This window comes from Acromyrmex echinatior, chromosome 1, assembly GCF_024713525.1.
Source record: "Acromyrmex echinatior isolate Ae372 chromosome 1, ASM2471352v2, whole genome shotgun sequence".
NCBI classification, from domain to species: domain Eukaryota; kingdom Metazoa; phylum Arthropoda; class Insecta; order Hymenoptera; family Formicidae; genus Acromyrmex; species Acromyrmex echinatior.
Window position 1 is genome coordinate 12,737,783 of NC_141852.1, and position 22,988 is coordinate 12,760,770.

General features: G+C 35.3%; 1 protein-coding gene across 4 annotated transcripts; it reads right to left on the reverse strand.

The window, feature by feature from the left end:
- Positions 1-439: 439 nt before the first annotated feature.
- Positions 440-22,180, reverse strand: sff (BRSK family serine/threonine-protein kinase sugar-free frosting). Of its 4 annotated transcripts, none has more exons than XM_087414015.1 (13): positions 19,928-22,180; positions 14,536-14,716; positions 14,314-14,454; positions 14,078-14,228; positions 13,749-13,964; positions 13,414-13,613; positions 13,070-13,300; positions 12,309-12,628; positions 11,244-11,392; positions 10,824-10,976; positions 10,348-10,522; positions 9,531-9,760; positions 440-9,186 (listed from the first exon to the last, which is right to left on the reverse strand). In XM_087414015.1, the coding sequence occupies exons 1-13, from the start codon at positions 20,025-20,027 to the stop codon at positions 8,962-8,964; spliced, it is 2,472 nt and encodes an 823-aa protein (XP_087270141.1). In that variant the 5' UTR covers positions 20,028-22,180; the 3' UTR covers positions 440-8,961. The 4 variants fall into 4 exon arrangements, with proteins under 4 accessions (XP_087270141.1, XP_087270153.1, XP_087270138.1 ...); XM_087414027.1 differs by having other exon boundaries at positions 9,549-9,760; positions 11,244-11,395; XM_087414012.1 differs by having other exon boundaries at positions 11,244-11,395.
- Positions 22,181-22,988: the final 808 nt, after the last annotated feature.

Consider the following 22,988-nt stretch of genomic DNA (forward strand, 5'->3'; position numbering starts at 1 on the left):
AAGTATAACATATACATATTATATGTATATTCCGATAATTTCTTAAAATTAAAATTAATTTTTTACACACTATATTCTATGTAATACGTTCTTAATACAATTTATTTCATATAATGCAGTGAATCTTCTTTTGAAAGAAATCTTTAAAAAAATTCTCTTTGTGTTAAATTGGTTTTTTTCTCGTTTAAGATAGAATGATAAACGAGCCTCCAAAAATAAAATTTCATGTCTTACGAATCACATTTGATACTCTATCTGTACTCACCTTACAGTTGAAACTTCGTAGGTATTACTGTCGGTAAAATCACTGTTTGTTAAACGATGGAAAAACAAATTTTTACACTTTTATCGCTGCATCATCCAAATCGGAATTAATAATATCTAGATTTTAGAAAAAAAAACTAGGTTCTTGTGTGATTCCATTAACAAAACGAGAGGATTTAATAATATCTGTTTATTATTAATGTTATATTATTATTACTTTTATACATATTTGATATTGGCCATCAACAAATATGTTACAATTTTTTATTTCCCCCACCCCTAGTGTTTTTATTCGTTTGTCCAAAAACTAACGTGATATATTTTCATAATAATAGCAATAATAATAATAATAATAATAATAATAATAATATAATAATATAATAATATAATAATAATACATAATAATTCATAGTCATTGCGTGTGACATGTGACTACCAGTAATAATCATATCGCCCTAAATTATTATACATCGTCGTTCTCTCCAATCGCTCCGTACTAAAACGACGTGCGTATTGGAACAACGCGCGATAGGTAGGTAAAAACATCGCGTAAATCGATATTCAACAAATAAGACTCAAGTAAAACAATGTAGAACATACACATGCATACTCGACGCGATGAATCGTGACGAAAAATTAATCACTTGGCGCGCGTACAGATTCGCAAAATCTCGTGCTGCGTCACGCGCGCTATCCTCTCTTTTCTTCTTTTTTTTTTTTCAAACAAAAATTACGCAAATAAATATGTGCTAGCGTGCCGCGCTTTTAACATTGTATTATGTCTACGAAACTATCATGTATCCGCAAGAACAAAAATTTTATCTCGAATGATCGACGATTGTTGAAAAGTGTATGTGTGTGTATACTTGTGTGTATGTAATTCATTTCTTTCATCGGTTTGTGACGCATGTTTCAACGCATCACAATCCGTACGCATGTTACCGTTATAATTCGCGTGTGAAGGGAATTATCTAATCGTCCATACATAATGAATTAATATCGCTTATTATATCAATATCGGCATACAATCGCAAGGGCAATTTTTATCATTCGTAAAAAAATAGTTGACTGCGAGTGCATCGAATTTCAACGTTTTTTCTTCCTTTTCTCAGGCTAATTGCATGAATCTGGTACGACGTTCGAGTAAGATGTACTCGTGATGTAATATAAGTGAGCCCTCGGAATTTTCCCGAAACGTGGTTTACTATAACAGATTACTAGAATGCGGTTTCAGGCTGTAAGTGTCGAGTTCTCGGAAATTATCTACAAAGAGAAACGCGATACGTATCTCGCATTTCGAAGCGGATCGATATAATTCTCTCTAAATTACTTTTGGAGTGGAATCTCACTTCAAAAGAGTGAAACTGTCACTATTGAAAAAGAGTAAAAATATTTACACTCTTTTTTTTTAATATGAATAGCAGATCTTCATTCTTTGGAGAGAGATTCACTTGAAAGAAAATAAATCTTATTCTTTTCTTTTTTTAGTAAATTTCACTCCAAAAGTGTGAAATCTCACTCCAGAAAATCTGTCACTCTTATTCAAGAGTGTGAATGTTTTTACTTCTTTTATAGTGGTAATATTTTAACTCTTTTATGAAGTGTGCGATTTCACTCCAAGAAATTTAGAGAGTTGGACCATATAAGCCGAAGAGAAGTATATTATAATTCTGATATAGTATAAAAATCAATCGATACGTGCATGCGCTATGTGTTTATGTATATACGTGTCTGTGTATGTTTAAACATATTTTTATGTATATGCGTGCGTGCGTGCGTGCGTGCGTGCGTGTGCGCGTGTGTGTGTGTGTGTGTGTGTGTGTGTGTGTGTGTGTGTGTGGGATATAGTGATATCGATCGGACATGGTGATCATCCGATTCACACAGGCAAATCGAGCGGAACGCGGTTTACGCTACAATAGATTTTTGCTGAAAAGAATACCGCTCACTCACAGCCGTTATTGTCAGTTTGTCTGGACGTCACTAAATATTCAGCACATACTACGTACACGCGACTACTTGTAGATAGAAGCCCGTAATGCGAGGGAGGAGATTTGGAAAATTATTTACGTTCCGCGGCGCATTTGCTGTTGCATGATGAAAAGAAAAATTAGTAAGATATCGAAAGGGAAAGAAAGCATTCCCTTTTATACAACATAATTATGAAGAAAGGAATTAGTCGTAAATTTTATAAAATATTGCTAAATATGCAAAGCGACTATTGAAAAAAATTAATTGTCAATATATATCCAGGAATTATTATTATTATTCCCTGTTACTTATTTTTGTGGTGAAACTGCAGTTTTTCTTTCTCAAATGAAACTGCAATGCTCTTTTAAGATGACTGTTGGAGAATTATATTTTCAATCACGGCTCCTTCCTGCATAAATGTTTAATTTTAAATTCGGATCGATATACTTAAATCGTCCTTATGTCAATTTTACATCAAGAGATTTCGATTTTTCAATCTCTATTCTACTCGATTGCGAACGTTATTCGTTACTGCTCTAGTGATGCACGATCAATTTGACACTCTCGTTCGTTATCTTAAAATTTTTGATTCGAGAAAGGCGTTCACGCAGTTCTGCGAGAAAGCCACTCCATCTTCGTCGATCATCGATGGTACCCAACACGATCTCTCGAGTCCCGTATACTAATTATGATCTACGTGATTTATGAGCGATGATAAGAGGACAAGAGGTATACGTGCTGATTTATGAGATCTGGCGATTAATGCGATGCAGCGATCGGTGATGCATCGTTTGCAACTGAGAAGCGTAATTGAACGCGATGTATACCGTAAAAAGAAGCGCTGTTTTGGGGGATATTTCTAGTCGCGGCTTGCATCGCAATGTGACAACTCGAATGTCTGAAAGAGGATGTCTCTTAGGCCGGTATTCATAGTCAGATCTTATATTAGATATAGACAATCTTAAGTACGGTCTTAAGAAATCATGAATCAATCGGAAGGTTGTATTAGCGTCTTAAGACATTACTTAAGACGGTCTTGAAATAAGAATCGACTATGAATATCGATCTTAGACATTCTTGTTGTCCAGATTTCAACTTCGATTATCACGAATATTCGCGAGCTTTTATTCTTCTCCGCTTTTACTAAATCTTGGCTAAAACTAATTGGACCTCGTCGTTTGTCTCGGCTACGAAAAATCAAAATGACAGTCAAAGAGATAGATATATACATACACACGATAAGCGCGACGCTCGCGCTGAGAGATCGCGAAAGACGCACGATAAACATTATTATATGGATGCGCGATATAGGGAGAAGCACACACATGATAATAATAAACCACGCGGAATTTTTCACTTGGACAAGAGCTATCTTACATAATAGATAAGACGCGTCCTCGAGGAATACGAGGACGACACGAGGCACGTCGCGGCGACCCGCGCAATTCCGTCGCCATTTTCTTATTTCCCTCTGAGTCCTATACATCTCTCTAAAATTTTTGGAGTGGAATCTAATTCTAAAGAGTGACAAAGAGTGACAATTGAGCCGGTGTTGAGCCAAAAAGAGTGATTCGTTTGTCAGATTTCTAAGAGTGAGATTTCACTCCGAAGAGTTTAGAGAGATTGCATCGACATTTATACTACATGTATTAAATACGTAAGACTGAACAAAGAGAGCGAGAATCTTTTCATCATTTTTTTGTTCCACGAATTATTTACAACATAATTAAAGGCGTGAAACATATTTAATTTGAGGGAAAATAACGTTTAGAACTCAGAGGAGCGAGCGTACCACTGTAGCACGTCGTCCGTTTCGATCGCGACGGAACTCGCGAAACTCATTGTTAGCGGGACAGCCGCGGGATTCACGCCCCGAATGAGAAAAATATAGTGCACATTTAATTAACAAAAACGCCAACAAGGAAACGTGCGTGAATAATAAATTAATCGGTCGCATGCGCAAATTGCATTGTCTTATAAATTGTATAAAAATTTTCTATATTCAACCTAGCTTATAATGCCTTACGAATACGATACGTCGGGAATTTGTATAATGCCTGCAGACCTGCGCGCCTCTCTTGCGACGAGACAATTTTCCTACGATCTGCGCGCGAGCTCCAAGCTATCGGGTACACGTTCGCTCGTTACCGATTCGACATTCTTAACGATTATTATTTTTAATATTTGGTCATCCAGCAAAAAGATCGGCGCGAACACGTGAAGAGATGGATCCGAAACTTATAGCATCACTTGCATTATACTAGATTATAGTGCGTACTAAAAGCTGCTATACTATAATGAAATCAGTAAAGTTAAATGTAAAAGCATATAAATATTTTAAATGTTCAATAATGATATTTAATTAAATAATGGTATATTTATTAATCCTTAAACGCCGCACTATTGAACGCCACTACCCAACCTAATTTGATTGCTTATAACTTTCATAAAAATGAACGTATTGTAAACAATTTTATTCAGTCAAAAGACTGAATAAAATTAAGGAATGTAATGGTATCTCTGTATGTACCTTCATTAACAAAAAAGTCATAAGCAATGGAAAAAGAAATTAAAGATGTGCTATATACCGAAAAGACGTTTAAGAGTTAAAAAATTAAAATATATGCATATATTATTCAATTGTTACGTTGATTATAATGCTACTGTATTAATTATTTTATATAAAGCAGCCTTTAATGTATAATAATCTAATGCAGTGCGAGTGATTGAATTCACTATATAAATCATCTCGCGAATAAGAACGACTTTGTCGTTCGACTGAATAAATTGCAAGTCTCAAAATCGCATTTGGCTGTACAGTGACATACAATCGATATTCGTGCTCGTGCTACGTCACCGCTATTAAGCAAATTCTTCGGGCGGATAACAATCATCTCGCGTACACGAGAACCGATCACGAGATCGCTCGCACGCTAGATCGCGGCGTCTCGCAGCGCGCAAAAGCGAATCGAAAAATAAATTGGAGACACGTGAGAGATAGCGAGTAATCTTCTGTTCTTTCCTTCGTACAAGAGATTAACGATTTTACGTTAGCGGCACAGTTATTGGCGTGATATTTTGTCGAGGATCGATAACAACGCACTCCTATCATCTGTATTGCGCAAAGTATCGTCCTGATACTCTGGCTCGATCTACGAAAATATCACGCGGATTCCCCTCAGTTTTGCCTTTTACGAAACAGAAAACAGAGATTTCTTCTCGAGATTTGTCTGAAATTTATATCCTCACACGCGAAACTGTACTGTGTAATTTGCTTGAATTGCTAATATAGATTTGCATATCGAAGTTATTTTAATTCTCCTCCGCTTACATTCACAGACTCGCACAATATAAAATCCTAATTTAATATGGCCGGTAATTTGTTTTACATCCTCTTTCTCTTTTTCTCTGTAACCACGTCCGTTCACCTACTATTTCGCCTCTCTTTCTCTTTCTTCTCCCTTTTTGTTATTATAATATACTTACGCACTGTATGAATAGTTTTATATTTAACCGCAATTAGTAAATAGATAATTGCAAGCTTATGATAATTTTAATTATATGTAGTGGTACGTGTGTATGTCTGTGTTTGTATTGATAATACTAAATTCACATTCATCTTCTAATATGTAACAAGAACTTTCATTCTTTCCTTTTTTTTTTCTCATACATGAAAACGCACGCTCACATGCTCTCTCTTTCTCTTTCTCTATTATTTTCATTCTCGTAATCAATTTCGTGCACAGTCCGATTTCTCAGTGTAAAATTATTAAAAAACAGAGAAAATTAATTTATATTATTAAGAGATTTCAGAGAATATCGTCATTCTTTTTGCGAGTTATGCGCATAGAAAATAACAAAGGCTTTTTCGCGGATTAATCGCATTTATATTTGAGTAATGACATTCGTCTCTATTCTTCTCGATATAATTATCCTATGATTAACAATAAAAATGATAATCTCGATGATAATTCATTCGAATCTTTAACTACTGATATTAATTAATGTTTGTTCTTTCTTTATAGCCATATTGAACGATTTATTCTTACACTGAGAGAAAAATGTTTGGTATTTGTAACTATAATTATATATTGCTAATTATGATTATTTTTGCTATAATGACAATAACAGTAACTATGTGTATAGTTCTAGCAACAAATGTATATAGTTGGCAACCTAAAATGATTATAATTATAGTTATTATAAAAAATAGTTGAAATTATCATAAAAATGATTCAAGTGACTATAATTTTACAGTTATGTTTTGGGGCAACCATAAAAAATATGATTATATCATTTTTATGGTAATTTCAACTATTTTTTATAATAACTATAATTATAATCATTTTAGGTATATAGCTACTGTTATCATTATAGCAGTAATAATCATAGTATACATATAATTATAGTTATAAATACGAAACATTTTTCTCTCAATATACGGCAATAAAAAAGAATTGTTGGAAAGCGAGAAAAAGGAAAATATTTACATTTTATCTATATAATTTGGTGTTTGCATATAGATTATAGATAAATAATATTCTAATTCCCTCTCTTGTTAGTCCCTCAAAAAGTTAATAAATGTCTATGCATCACTAATAATACGAGCGACTATAAAAATTGAAAATAGTTAAGGATTAACGACTTTTCATAAAATTTCACCCACGCATTTTTCATCGGGATAATATTTTCGATACGTGTCCAGCTAAATCTCTTTTACAGTATTGCATTATGTATTTTTGCTTAATAATGCGGAATGACAATGCATCTGCCGTTAGCTGAGCCTTTAGCCGAAAAACACCATCACGTTTTGCGTCTCGCGGAATTTTGCTACTCCAAAATGCAACGGAGAGTAGATCGTTAGTTGTTCTTTTCCGTATTGTTAATCGATTATAAAGATATAGCCCTCGGACATTTATATATAGGAACGAGTCGCCACATGCGCGATATAATACGTAGGTAATATCTGAAGCGAGAGCGCCTATCGGAAGATCCAATGTACATTTAAAAAAAAAAAAAAGTCACAATTTTGATTTGTGCGAACGTTTATGCACTTTCGCTCTCACCTATTAATCTAATCCTAATCGTGTAAACTTTGAAGATTATTGGATTATCAAGGATAATTTCTTTTCCGCATCACACTCTCAAAAAATCAATCGATTCCAAGATATTGATCTTTGAGAATATCCGGGCGCTCAACGCTCGTTATTTCCTCCGTAACTTTATCTAGTTTTTCCTCCTTTCTTCGTAAACATATATCACGATGTAGCCTTATATAACAAATCTTCGCTTAAAAACGATGCTAAACGCGCATTTATACACCTTATATCGCTTTCTACTAAGAAGCCAATAGGGACAATCTCGAGATATGTCTGTGTTGAGAATAACTTTATGATAAAACTACTTATTCTTTATATCGCTTAGGGAAATGCAGTTTTTACTGCTTTTATATATATTTTTTTTTCTATATGAGTTATACATTCAGCAACGCGTTAGCCCTCAATCGCTTCGCGGTGAATTTCGTATGCCATCAACGACTTCACTGTTCTTTGCTTTTCTTCTTGTGAGAAGCAAACGAATATCTACGCTTCGTACGATCGTGAGACTTGCGTGTATATTTATTATTATCTTTTAAAATCGGAAACCTTTCTCTGTCTCTCTCTCTCTCTCTCTCTCTCTCTCTCTCTCTCTCTCTCTCTCCCAGTATCTATCTTTCTTCTCCGTCGTGTGTGAAAAAATAAAATTCTCGGGACATTTTTCGCGCCAGATCGTGTCAATGTAGTTGGATGTTGAAATGTGGTTGATTTGTGATGAGAATAGATTGCGATGAGAAGATTGATATAATAAAGCTGCAAATAAAAAATTATGCAACAAGCGAACAAAAAAATAAATAAAAATTATAACAAAACGAATAATTTATAATGTATCGGGATAATAATGTAATACTCTCTAAGCAACAGTGTTTGTCTTTTCTATAATGAATGAATGAAATGCGTCCAAACGTAAAAGTGCCATTTTTTTTAACACAAACACAGCGCGATGCAATTTTGCAGTGACATTCATTGTGGGGGGCGAAATAATACAATAACGTTACATTATTGTACTTAAATTTCGCACGAAACATATTTTTTAAATATACTTTACATTTCTCTTCTTGTGTATAATCATGAAACTTCCTCTTTGTGTAATTTTTTATGTAGGCTTATTTGTTGAAATATATATGCCATTCGGCGATTTTATCTGGAGGCAATTTGGAAATGTCTCTCTCGAAATTCATTTATCTTATAAACGCAGACTACAATGATTGTATTTAATGTCATTTAATATTTCTTCTAGCGTTTAATTTTGAATTGTTTGAAGAAAATGTTTACGCACGTATCGTTCGAAACAAAATTAAATTTTTTTGAACTTTGAGAATGAAGGGAGCTCGCACTAAAGGTTTCGATGTTTCGAATTACACAATGCAAATTTGATAAATGTATTATCATCACTGTTACCTCTCTATTATTTTCGCTATTACTGCTGACGATGACTAAGATTCACGATGTTAGACCTCAATTTTGTTTGTTGCATTGTATTACGCATATAGATGTGTCTCACGCATTTTCTGCAGTTCTTTTAAAGCGTTAGAAGCGTTCGTCAGAGGAAACCTCACCAGAATCTCTGAGCGCTGTCCCATAGGCTCTTTAGACTTGAACGGAATTCGAAGCGAAGATTCTGGTAGTATCACGCTATGTTGTTGCCGCTCATTGTGGTCACGCATTTTTTCTCAGGCGTGTTTTGACTCTCCGAGTTACTTCGAACCGCTTTTGGCGGGCTGCCTGGCGTTGGTGTTGTATCGCCCGACAAGGCATTGTTATTATTCGTCGACGTCGAACTTCTTCTACCGTTCTCGCGGGTCGGCGATTTCACGTCAAATACAGACGTGTCCGATTCGATGTCCGAATCGATCTAAAACCGATACGATAATCTGTTAATTGATGATACAAAGTTGCTCTCTTTTAATATTCGCCATACACAAATTTCTACAATAGCTTTAAATAAAATTGAAAAAAATTTTAATCTTCCATTAATTACATTTAAAGAAAGCGGTTGATTGAAATTATTTATGTAGAATAAATGACAACTTAGATAACGTCAATCTAGATTATGAATGAAAAAGGAATTATGTGGTTTTATGAAATACTATCTCGATGAAAAAATTTTTGTTTGAGATTTCAATAAAATAGACATTCCAAAGTGATTATTATGACGATGATATAATGAAAATAAAGATGATAAGAATGATGCGCTACCTTATTGAAACAGACTACCTGTCTGGTAGCTGGGTGAGGACTAAGAAATAGTCGTTCACTGGTATCGCTGCCACAGCTGGAACTCTCGCTCATCTCTGTGGTGAACTTTCTGGAGGCCCTCGGACTAGGCGGCGCGGCTCTGCTTTGTCCTCCCAAGTTCATACTCACATTTCTTGAACACACCTGAGATTGGATATGTTCGCATACTCGCCTGAATCTTCGAATGTTTCCTGCGAATATCAAATTGACTTCATTGACGATCACTTAATTTGACAATATTTAATTTTTTGAGAAAAACAGAGGACCATAAGCAAGTTAAGAATTAATATGACTTCCTTGAAAATTAACGTTTGAATGTGTTTCGAGCGTAGATTGCTTTTGCTTACTAAAATATTGAATTTTATATAGCGTGCTTTTGACAAATTGAATTTATGAGCTCGAACGACTCCGGCATGTCAGAGGTTAAAGCTTTATCAAAAAAAAAGACCAGACTCCATTGCGTTCTACGACAGACCGAACGTAGAATATATACATATGTGGATAGAACATAAAATTATATGTATATATTAACTGTGTGTGCCAAGGTAACATCGATCTAGTTGCGCTTGGATGATTGCCAAACGCAAAACAGCGAGGCGACTCACCATCCCGGTGATTTATATTTTCGCGAGAGCTTTCGTACTTGTCGAAGAACCCTTCAGTCAACATTTTTTGTTTCTTTGATTTTTGTGCCATATTTGGTTCAAGAATTGCAAAGATTCTAATCGACTTTTTCTAATCGAAGGAAAAGTCGCGAAGAACGTGACTGTATGCTTACCGCTCAATAATGTAAAGGTAATGGCGAAGAGGGGCTCATTCGGCTGCTTCGAGATTGCGCTAATGTCAACTTGAAATCGCACTTGCCTCTGGAACATGGCTGGTGCGGTGCTACCTCTTTTGTACTCCACTCTGAACGACATTGGCGAGCTCACGCTATGAGATAATTCTGCTATCTGTAAGCGTCCAGTTTATCTCAAATTGAATAACTAAGATCAGAGAGATCAATTAAATTGATATACTTATAAAAGTTGTAATAAAAATTCTAACAGAAAGGATTCTGAAAGTCATATATTGACTTATAATCATAAATTATTAAATTTCTTCAAATCCATTAAATATTTTTAATGCATGTTTTAACGAATTTTCTCGAGTACTTTGCTGTTGATTGTAATTCTCGTAAGTATTTTAAATAGATAATAGTCACTTATACTTGCAACTTATATCAAAATGGACAATAAATTTTGGTGCACTTACCGATAAAAAGGCGTGAATTAGATCAGCTTTTACACTGGCTAGCGGTTTTCCTTTGACCAAAACGGTGAAGGTTTCATCTTTCTCCGTAGTCATCAAACTACCGAACCATGATTTTTTTGTAAGTTCCGGCGAAGAATCCGGCGTGAGATGTACCTATATGCAATGGAAACTTGACGATAAACGTAACGTTAGGATTATCATAAATAATAACAACTGCACTATACTATGATATAACTTTTAAACTAATCTTTTTTCAGAAAAATTTTGTTAAAAAGAAGAACCTAGATTACTTAATCAAAGAAATGCAATTCGATAATAACAAACATTGCAATTGATAGAATATTAAATAATATGACACAATGTTGAACAATTTTACATAATGAAAAGAAATAAATTATATCTTTATCTATTACTCCATACCTCCTCGGTACTAGTGAGCAATTTACGACGATGAAACCTGGGACTACCCAGGAAAGAATTCTTGATCGTGGTTAATCGCGATCTCCAATGATGAGCTCCAGATCCCGCTCCAGTGTGAGGCGACCCCGGCGGTGTAACTCCGACCGCAACTACTGAGAAACGAGCTATATCTTAAAAACATACATGTATGTACTCGACTTATCTAAAAATTAAAACGTTAGCTTATTTCTTTTCTTTTCGTAATTAATTTATCTTCCAAAATTTTTATTCAAAATATAATTATTACGTGACGATTAATCGAAATAAGGAGAAAGTCTATCGTGTGAAGTTAAATTACGCAATTTTGTAATTATAGTGTGAGTATCGGAATATATCTCGGAATAACGTTTGGTAAAATGTAAGATTTTAATCTACATGATCACATTGAATATTGTGTTTAAATATTAATACACAATCTTGCGATTATGTGATAAATACGAGAACACTTAACGTAATATGATCTGCCGTGCTTACGGTATAGTGGCTCTAAGAACAGCAGTTAGCTTAAGTGATAATCGGTGTTATACAATACAGTCTCTTCAATATAATCCACAACTGTGTCTGTGCACGACATACACACATATATATAAAGCAATTAAAATTTGAAAATGTTTGAAGAGCGTATTTTGAAGAAAAGATTTTTCCTGTATTGCATTTGAAATTAATTTATTGCAAAAAATTTGACGGTGTTTTAGGACTTGGATCAAAAATTATTTTAATAAAAAGTAGACATGTTTTTAAAAAATAATTATGATAAAATGAGAAATTTACATTAAACAATAAAATTATATTTTAAATAGAAATCGAATATCGATTTTATTCTCTCAATCGTTTCATATATTATTATATAAAATTATATATAATTATAGTACAAAAAATTGACATATTTTATATACAATTATACAATATATAATTATTGTATATATGAAATATGTCTATTTTATGTCTATAACATTTTTTTCCCGGGAAAATTTCCAATTCCAACCACTTTTTGTAGAGACTAAACACCCGATATGCTAAACTTACCTGGCTGCACTTCATTGAGTTCAATACCAACATTGGCAAGCGCCGGCGTCGGCGTCGGGACACTTTGACTCGTTGGGCTACCGTTTCCGGCGATAGTATTGGCGGTATTGCCACCAAGGGACAGTCTGTGTGCACCGCAGGTAATAGTCTGGCCCATGTGCGACGTCGGCACTGCTCTATGAGGACTCAGTAGACCTGCAGGTGCATGCAACGGCGAGTTACCCGGCGTTGACGTGTGCGAATGAGACGCATGAGTGTGGCATCCACCCGTGCTCGGTGATCGACGCGCGTGATGTCTCGTGCTGCAAATAATTAGCAATCTAATTAACGGAATCACGAATTGTATGCGAAAGACGTTAGACGTATCAATTAAAATATGTTTTTTTTTTGTGATATCTAATCGAATGAAATAAACGAATTGAAATATAATTCGATAATCGTACCTGACGCGAATTCAAGTTTGTAAATGCAGGACGAATCGACAAAAAAAGAGGGAGAAAAAAATAACATGGGGAGACACGTGATAGGTTACACGCGACATGTGCAGATAACTGACGCTGTCACGCGATTGCTAGCCAGTTTGAAGCGAACCGCACAGCTGCCTTTACACTGAACGTTTTCGCCGAGTACAGTTGGCACGTTAATTTTATCGGCAAAACACGCGGGTGTTCTTGACTTTGTTCTTCACACAATAAGAATATAAAAACGACTTGTCGTTCTGATGTTTTTACTTGTTTTTATTAAAATTCACGCTTATTTACCTCGATTGTCTTCTAGGCGTCAAAGGCGAGCCATGGCTGATTTGTCCGAGATTGAGCGCGGTACTTCCATTCACTCTACATGTATCCACCCGTTTTCTCGGCGGATCGGCCTCTAATTGTCCCGCGGATCCTCTCATGCTACTCCTCATTACCTCGAGCTCGTCCTCACACGCCGGTCTTCTTCGCTTCCTCTCTAGTAGTAGGAAGTATATCACCTTCTCCGTATTGTGGCTGAGAGAATATTGGTGCGTCAGATTCCTCAGTTGCTTTTCTCAATACTTTTCCAACACTCAACAGAAACTAAATTCAAAGTCTTTCTACGAGACAGGAATATTGTATCTTACTTTGGACTGAGCAGTTCTTGAATGAGTTTGTCACGCTCCTTGAAGCAACCAAGACTTGCGATCGCTTGTAGCACGTCGGGATCGATTGCTTCCACGGACGGAATAACATGCGTCTGCACCACGTCCATCATCGACAATTCCAATTCCAACTCGCCCTTACCCGCCGCCGTTACCCAAATATGCCTATTTATTTCTGCTAACTAAAAAAAATTTACATTTATTCAGAAAATGTCTTAGCGTTTGTAAATACATACATGTATCCGATGTTAACATGTTTAGAGAGAAAGAGAATATTGCAATTTTTTTTTTTTTTTAAGAAGCAGAAAAGAGCTCACCGTTAATCTTTTCTCGGGATCAACTTCAATCATGCCTCTGAGCAAATTCTGACACTCGGGCGGTACAAAATGTGGTATGTAAAACAATCCGCGCTTAACTTTCTCCAACAATTTTCTCAGATTGTCATCGTCGAAAGGTAAGGCGCCTACTAGAAGCGCGTAAAGTATTACTCCACAAGACCATACATCTGCTTTTCTGCCGTCGTACTTTTCACCCTATTAAAAGGAAGCAAACGTTATTTCATGACATTGAACCCAAGTAGTTATTACTCGCTTAATATTTCTGTGTAATTTGATATCACAAATTGATCGTAATTGAGGGCTCTTACTCTAATGACTTCGGGACAGGCGTAATGAGGTGATCCGCAACTGGTCTCCAGCATAGAGCCCGCGGGTTGTAAAGACGCCATTCCGAAATCTGCTATCTTAATATTATTCTTCTCGTCCAGCAACAAGTTCTCAGGCTTCAAATCTCTATGGCTAAAAGTGATAACAAAATCAAACGAGTCCGAGATTGTTTCGTACAGACACAATTATAAGCTAAGTGATAATACACGCGACTCACCATATACTATGACTGTGGCAAAAATCTAATGCAGAAATTATTTGTCGAAAAAATCTCCTCGCTTCTTTCGGGGTCAGTCTGCTCTTTTTAACCAAATAATCGAACAGCTCCCCGCCTGAGACGTGTTCCAGAACAAGATATCTTGAAAAAATTTGAAAGAAAGCGTGATATTTTTGCCTTTATTAACTTAAAAATTTTACATTTTCTCATCAATGTACTTACAGATATTTCTTGTTTTCATATACATCCGAGAGCCCGAGCACGTGCGGATGATCGATTAGTTTCATAATGGCGATCTCACGCTCCACTTTCATCAACACAGACTCCGAAAGCTTTTCGCGGTTGATAATCTTGATTGCCACCTTCTTGCCCAACACACAATGTATGCCGAGCTTAACTAAACCTAAAATTTAAAGATAACAGAATATTTATGCAAGTATATACATATAAAAAGTCAATAAAAAAATTTCTCTATATTATTTATCATTAGGTGGACTATTTGATTTCTATAGTATAGCACTATGATAGATAATTGTAATTTTATTTTTTGCCTTAATATAGTATAAATTTTTAATTATTAATTTGCCATTCTGCGATCATAGAAAAATTAAAGATAGAAAAAAATAGTTAAACAAAAAAAAATCAGTGAAGATGTCGATACGGAATGTCTTAAATTACTTGGGGATTGAATTATTTCTTGAGGATGCGGTAGTATGTAAACACACTATTATCCTGGACAGACACAAACACAATGATTTTACTCGAGTGGTTTGGCATTCTTTCCGCTTGGTAAATTCCGGGAAGTTTGGCAACGTAGGCGAATTTCTATTAAAAATCACTCTTCGAGCATTTCGGGTAAACATAATTTTATCAATTTGCTGTATCAAATTCCGGAATATATTAACAATTCAAGTTAATCAAATACAAATGCTTCGATTCTTATTATTCGATCTTATTATCTTTTAATACAATATATTGACAATTTTAATCACTTTCAGTCTATCTTATGTGTCTTGCGTAATGAAATACTTGGCTAGTTACATTTATTTCACATCCGTTTTTTATTAAGAGAATGTATTCAATATCTTTTTTATACGCCCTTGGCGTATATTTTTTCTTTTTTTAAATAGATTTTTTAAGGGATTCTTTTTAAGAAAAACTATTCCTATATAATTATCTATACAGATCGAGTAATTACACACTATTGTATCGGCTGAATTCGCGATAATGTATGGATATGTGATAATATTGCTTTAATCAAACGCATGTTAATTCGCCTGTTATAATCACGAGAAATCTTTTGTTGCTTAAAGTCTTGTGAATTCTATGATAAAAAATACTACATCGTTTTATAGCTATTAGTTACACCTACATTAATTAACATATAAATCACTGATCACATTAAGGACAAATTACAGGAACTTATTATAATTGAAAAGATCAACAGATCGGATTTATGATTTTTTATAACAACGAGCGATAAAAAAATGATTCAAAAAGAAGAGCTAATGCAGAAACGGGATTTATGAGGTTGGTACAAAATTGATTTAAATCACCGTTGGAAGTCCACGAGTCGCGCCACACAATGTCTTTATCCACTTAAATGGCTGCGCTATGACGACGGCTGTACATGGCTTAAGCAGATAATTGAAGGAACGAAGAAAAAAGAAAAATACACAGAAAGAAATTGTTGTGAGATAACGATGGAGAGCAATTAAGAATCCTCGTAACAAAGTCGCATCAACAAAGTCTATCTGAAAGATTAAAGGGTTTAATTCTAAATAAAGAATCTTGTGTCGCGCGCTTTACACGGCGATTACATAAAGATTGCGAGCATTAATGCAGGTCCTCAATTCTCAGGCGCAAAGTGATCGATGTGTTTTGATTACTTGAGTGAAAAATAATATTTCACGTGCGCATCAGCTTCTTTGTATCTGTATTGCATACACTTATTTACATATCATCTAAAAATATATTACGTTTCTGTGACGCTACGCTAGTATGTTATAAATAGTCCAAGACATTTTTTATGATCGATGGCCATTATCTTTCAGCCATTCTCAATTGAAACGCGCGAGATTGTCTCGTCTGTGATTGACGAGATGACAATTCCTATGGAATTAAACGAACACGACGTTTCCCATCAAATTCGGTGGCAATTGCATTAGCGGCTATTGAGACCATCGAGAGTTAAAGTGCACTTCCCTCTAACGATTTACGTCATCCATGATTTAACGGTGACGATAGCATATATGTACATTTGTAGAGAAAAATCCTTCGGATCCGTCGCATACAGTTTAGAAATTTATATTTACCGAGATAAAATTTTACATCAAATCTATAAACTTCCCTCTTACATCTTATTGTTAATATGTCCAAGAACTGATTGTGAGACGTCTGACAACGAATTCTTTCAGTACATAAATTTATGATATTAACACATTTAATCTTGAATTTGCTTTCGAATACGAGATAGAAAATAAGTTTTATGTAAAAAATATTTTGTATAAGTTCCCAATAAGCAGAATGTCTAAAATCGACGCATAAGACAACTTTGAAATATTTTTAAGAAACACCTTTAGGATATTTCATAAAGAATTCTGAAAGATATCTTAAAATTGTTTTATGCGTCGATTTTAAACATTCTGCTTATTAGGTTAAACCATTAAAGCCCGAATATATCAATTTTCGTTCATTTTTTTCAAAATCGATTCACACACTAAGCTTTTGCTCGAAGACTTTTCGTACATCATTTAGTACCTCCGTTCCTCCGTTCCTGCGTAATGTCATTATTTTTCTTTCTAATGTTTCTATCGATTTCGTCAATTATAATTCAAACCATGCGCACTCATGTCGCGAGCACGAGCGGCAATTTCATTACTCGCTCGCGCGTGGGTCATGGAATTCAAAGCGTGGAGAGGAATTCATTCGTATGATTAACGTGCCGTATTGTCACGTGCCAGAGCATGCACCCCTTTCGAGATGCATACGGGATCGATATAGTCCACCGGAGGAAATGACCACCACGAGACCCATCCGCTGAAAGCCGAGCCGCGAATTCATTAACGAGCTTTTGCGAAATTACGTGAAATTACGTTTGATCGAAGAAGCAAATTGTGTTTCTATTTAGACCTCGCATCTGCGTCGCAAATTCCATTTCTAGATATTACATCTAAATAAAAAATGAATAGAAAGTAAAAAGTGTTTAATGAAAAAGAGAAGAATGTCTCATCTCAATATCGCTAATTTACTGTTGCATTTACACGCAGAGTATTTACGCGCGGACGAATCGGCGAATTCTTTTTTCTTTAATACGTTCATTGTCATCGACATTATTACTTTCCAGTCCCCTTGCTGGTGGCACTTAATTAAAAATGCTTATTAACTGCTTCATAAAGATTTACGATTGTCGTCGAGTCTTTTTCGTACAGCATGATACAAAGCAAGGGGCTCTTAAACTTTGAACTATATTCATGTTTTGTTATTAGAGTACCAAGTTACAGAATAATTCAAGAATTAGAACAATTATAAATTATATTCTCTATCGTTTTCTTCTACTTTTTTCTTTCGTGGTTCATGCGTCCCCTTTTTCAGTGACATTTAAAGGGACATCTTAAAGTCGTCTGTTTTTTTACCGATTGTTTTTTAAATAAGTATTTTTCTATGTATTTTTCTGCTTTTATATATACAAATTTAAAAATCTTTCTCCACAATTAAAGTATGAGAGATAATGTAGTCCAAACCAATCAACTTTACGTCGAAAACAAAAAAAAATAAAATTAAAGCTTTGTTATCGGCTTCTGACGTCAACTCGCAACAATATTTGCTTTCTATAATATATACAAGTTTTATACTTTGTACGTATAAAACAATCTTGGTTTGGATTAGGGATTACATGAACAAACAATATTGTGTTCTTAGAATTAGGCTTAGATACTTCATATAAAAGATTAGTTATAGTTAGAAAATTTATACATAATAGTGTGTAATAATGTGTAATATGTCAATGACACGTAAATTATGTATGTGTGTAAAGTAATACAGATGGCTTTAGGATCTCCTTAAAGGGAATATAATCTGATTCTGCCAACTTATAATTATGTAGCAGTAAACAAATGTAATTTTCTTATACTATATTTTAGATATGCGATATTATTATAGATATTACTATGATTACCCTACTCGAAAACGTTGCTAATTCTCTGTCTGCCATAACCGTTACATGACATAATTAGTACGCTGTCAGTATCGATCGTATAATAGCATTGAATGCCTTTGAGGTGAGAGCAAATTAGTGTGGCGTTAAACTTCCCTCTCTGCAAATTCTGGACGCGCGAGTTCTCCGTAAAATATTGATTCTGTAAAACATTTGTTCTTTTATTTATTTCTTTTATAATTTATTCCGCAAAAATGAGCTTTTCAGTTAGAAAATATTAAAAAAATAAATTGGAGTAATTAAATTTTAGATGAAAAGCTCATTTTTGATAATAAATACTACCGCAATACATTACAAGATAAAACTGTTCATATAGCAATTGCAATTAAAACTTCTGACGCTTGCACAAGTTTACAGCGTTATATTGAGAAAGAAAATTGTTCATTTGACTAATTTAATTTAGTTGTCTTCATTTCTTTCAATATGTTTAACTTAAATATTATATATTTAATATACTCTTCATCAAAAGAAATAAAAACTAAATTAATTTAATTAAATGAACTATTTTTTTCTCAGTGTACCGTTTGTAAATATGTACGTGCAACAGTATTATAATCAAAATATTGTTTGGTTTAAGTCTACTCGATGTACAGTAAGTTACATAAAATGTGTATATCTATTCTCCGAGAATTTGCTCGTACGTAGTTACGCCAAGGACTAATTCCAAGGAATTTCCAATTTCAAGGAATAAAGGAATTGTATTTGAATACGAAATGAGAGTAGAACGACATACGTGAAAAGGCAGAAAAGTATGATCGTATATTCGAATTGAACCGATAGCCTACGAAAATGCATTCGGCAACAGTGCCATAAAACTAATAGTCTTGTCGCGAAATGGCTTCGATTTGATCCTATTACCGCTATAATTCACTATTACCGTGAAATAACTCGCATTAACCATCGTGTACCTGTTATCAATTTTTTTTTCTATTTTCGTATTGTTGCGAGAACAGAATTCTCAATTCTTGTAGATTCAAAAGACATAAAAATATATCCTCGTTTTGGAAGCTTGCGTGGGCAGTGAGATAATCTGTGAGAATTACAAATATTTTATGTCACAATGCGGCAAACCTTGAAGTCCTGCGAAAGTTTCGCGGTAAATTTGTATCGATCAACGTATCGTTAAACCTTAATCGTTTAATCTTTTTCAATTAAAAAGGTGTGAAACAGAGTTTAAAGCTCTGTAACTGAGAAGCGCGTTGGCGAGATCTCGTATATTTTCTCGAATACGGAACTTAATTGAACATTCTGACTCGACTTGATTAGACATTCCTGTGGTTATCGTCGATCGCAATAACGATTGCAACGGAGATTTGTAACAGAGGGGGAGGAGAAGGAGGAGAGAGAGAGAGAGAGAGAAAAGGAGCGAGAAAGAGGGGGAGAGCATGCACCACCCACCAGTCTGGCCTTTCCCCAAGGTCTTTTCCAACCGATACGGGCCGACGTACTGATGGGTCTCCTGGGTGTTGGACCCAACGGGGCTCTCCTTGCCCTGCATCGCCGCTGAGCCACTTCCTTCCTCTTGGTCCGCCAGGTTGAAGGGTTGTTTTATAAAAACAGCCAAACAGGGTTGAACTTCGATCTTTCCTCACTTTCCGTTCTCTTCGCCGTTATCACTTTCTTGTGAGTTTTGGTATCAGTCTTCTGTGTCCTATCGCGATTTCACGCGACATCGTGCTCTTTGTCGTGATTTGTGATGGAATACGGAAAATATTTCGAAGATAATTTAATGAATAAATTGTCTTCGAGTTGGCGTATATTTTTTCAATTTCATTCGGGCAGCAATTCAAAGATAATCATTGCAACATACACGTCAAATATCAGTTTATCGTCGGTATTCGTCCATTCCTTTTCGAAGAACATCGCGTAAGTTTCAAGACTCGAGCACAGGTTATTTACGAATATCGTCGGATCGTTGCCTCTCTTCCGTTCGAATTAATCGACAACTGTTGTAAATTGCGTGTCGTATACATCTCTCTCGTTGTCACTAGCTCAGATTTTTATTTTTCAATAAAGTAACATTCATGAACGAGAAGCGATGAAAGACACCGCTAAATATCCCCAGGCGAGAGCATCACGCACCTGAATTCACTGCATTCACTATCATCGTGACGAATTTGACATAATTTTCTTTTATCTTTGGCGGATGCTTCTTGCGTATTCTTTTCATATTGCCTCTTTCACCGTATACTGGCGAGACTATCGGAGACGTTTCAAGAAACGTCAATTAACTGGTATACTCTACTCATTTAAATCAGCAGAGTATCGAATGGATGATAGATACAGGGATATATATGGCTATATATTTACAAATACGCCTGCTGTTGTTGCATTAGTCGATCGTGGCCGGCCACGATTCCACAAACACGAAATTGGGCGCCATTGTGATTCGAGGAGAGATTCCACACGGTGGAATCCCTTGCTTCGTCGAGGACGTAGCTCAGCCCTGACGAAATTGGCCGCTTTTGATCGGTGGCGGTGTCGCAGCTCCTCTACTTTATGACGGTTCTCCTCTCGTTACGTCAACCCTTTACTGCCAAAATCCTATTCAACTCTCGTTGACGATATCCACCCTGCTTTGCACTCGCGGAGTGACGAATTTTACTTGGTGGATGTTTTAAAATTTCTCAGACACCCTCGGAGCTCGAGCAAAACGCGTGTAAACTTGAAGAAGAGACCACCCTCCTTTCCTAAAGTCGCACCATCACTCTATCCCGCGTGCACTTGTGCATCGATGATATCGCTACAGTCGAGCGATAAGCAGCGTGATTACACTTGCGAGACCGGGCTGCAAATCGAAACTCTTTGTCACGACGAGGAGGATCTCACGAAGAATCTCTTCCTTACTTCACGTTTTTACGTCGCATTTATCTTCTTTCGTTTTGGCTAAACTATGTTCTCATTTTAGAAATGAAATTTAGCTCCGTCTTACGGAACTGACGACGGCCACCACGGCGCTCCCAGTTCGATTATGTGCCGGACATACAGAGGGGGTAGAAAGTGCGCGCGCAACCCCACGCCCGCGAACGAGGAGACCCTTTCCACCCTCTGCGCGCATGGGAAACCACCACCGACCGAAGGCGATGGGAGGGTGTCAGACTGAGCTCGGGAAAACGTGGCGGAGAGAGCAGCCGCGTGTCTACCTTCGGGGGTAGTAGAGTGTACGATATGCGGGGGTGGCATCGCCGCCACGTCCCGTCGGTACAATGACGATTACCGATGGTTCGCGTCCGAGCTTTCGTTCGTGGTTGAGTGAGTTTTCCGTCATGCGAGGGTGTTCACAGCTCGGCTTTTTTTTCTGGTGCTAATTTTATCTCTTAGTCAGAAAGCACTAAATAGTTCGTCTCACTCTTCCATTAAAAAATGATTCACTTTACCTCGGATAGAGTTTTAAAGTTACATAGATAATATATAGAAGGTAATATGCAATATATTTATATGCGTAATTTTGATATAATATGTATAATACGTGGGGGGAGAGGTAAATTTATAAAAATATTTTTTACCTTGTTTTTCTTTAAGATCATTTTACGCAAACAAAAAATAATGCTGTAATCTAATGGCAGTATATATAATCTAATGGTTAATAAAATGAAAATTGTTTGGATGATATATTTTTATTAGATAGTATATTACATATATATATATATACAACATTTTCAACATTTTTGTACATTTTTGTTACAAATAAATATAATATGTAAATATTTTTTATACAGAGAATAAAAAAAATATTTGCCCAGAAACAGAGTCTACTAATTTTACTTTTTCTTTATTTTTTTAAATTTTTATTTATTTAATCGTATTATATATTCTATATATTTTTAGTTAAAAAAATTTATCTAAAAATATAAATAAATATTATCAAGTTTTATTTGTACTATTTGCATAATTAATAATGACGTTTACTCGTTACTAATCGTATTTTGTTCGTTGTTTTATTAGCGGCACGTGTATTTAATTGAGTTTGACAAGTGGTTAAAATATACACCGAACCACTTTCCATTTATTGGTTGAAACGAGTAATAATACCTCGCGACAAAGTCAGAGCTATATTGTTGTCTCGTGGAGAGAGAGTCGTTTCCGTCTCAAACGATAAAATGTGATTCTTCAGCGACAGAAATGGAATGCCGGAACTGCATTCCGCTGTCATTGATGTAACTCGCTTGACTGTCAACGTTTTAACTGACTGTGACGGAAGCCAAGGGGTTGTCGACTTATTAGACATAGACCTAAACTACTTTCATCCTATTGTGATGGAAAGGATTGTTCTTTGATTAATAATTCGATTCGATTTATTATGAAATAGTATTATTGTATTTAATATAAAAATAAAAAAATAAAGTAGTTAATTTTGCTTCCGTATAAATGCGTTAAAAATCGAGATTTAATTTAAAAATTGCTGTGCGTAATCTCTTCAATTATCGTAACTAAAACAGCACGTAAAATAAATGATTAA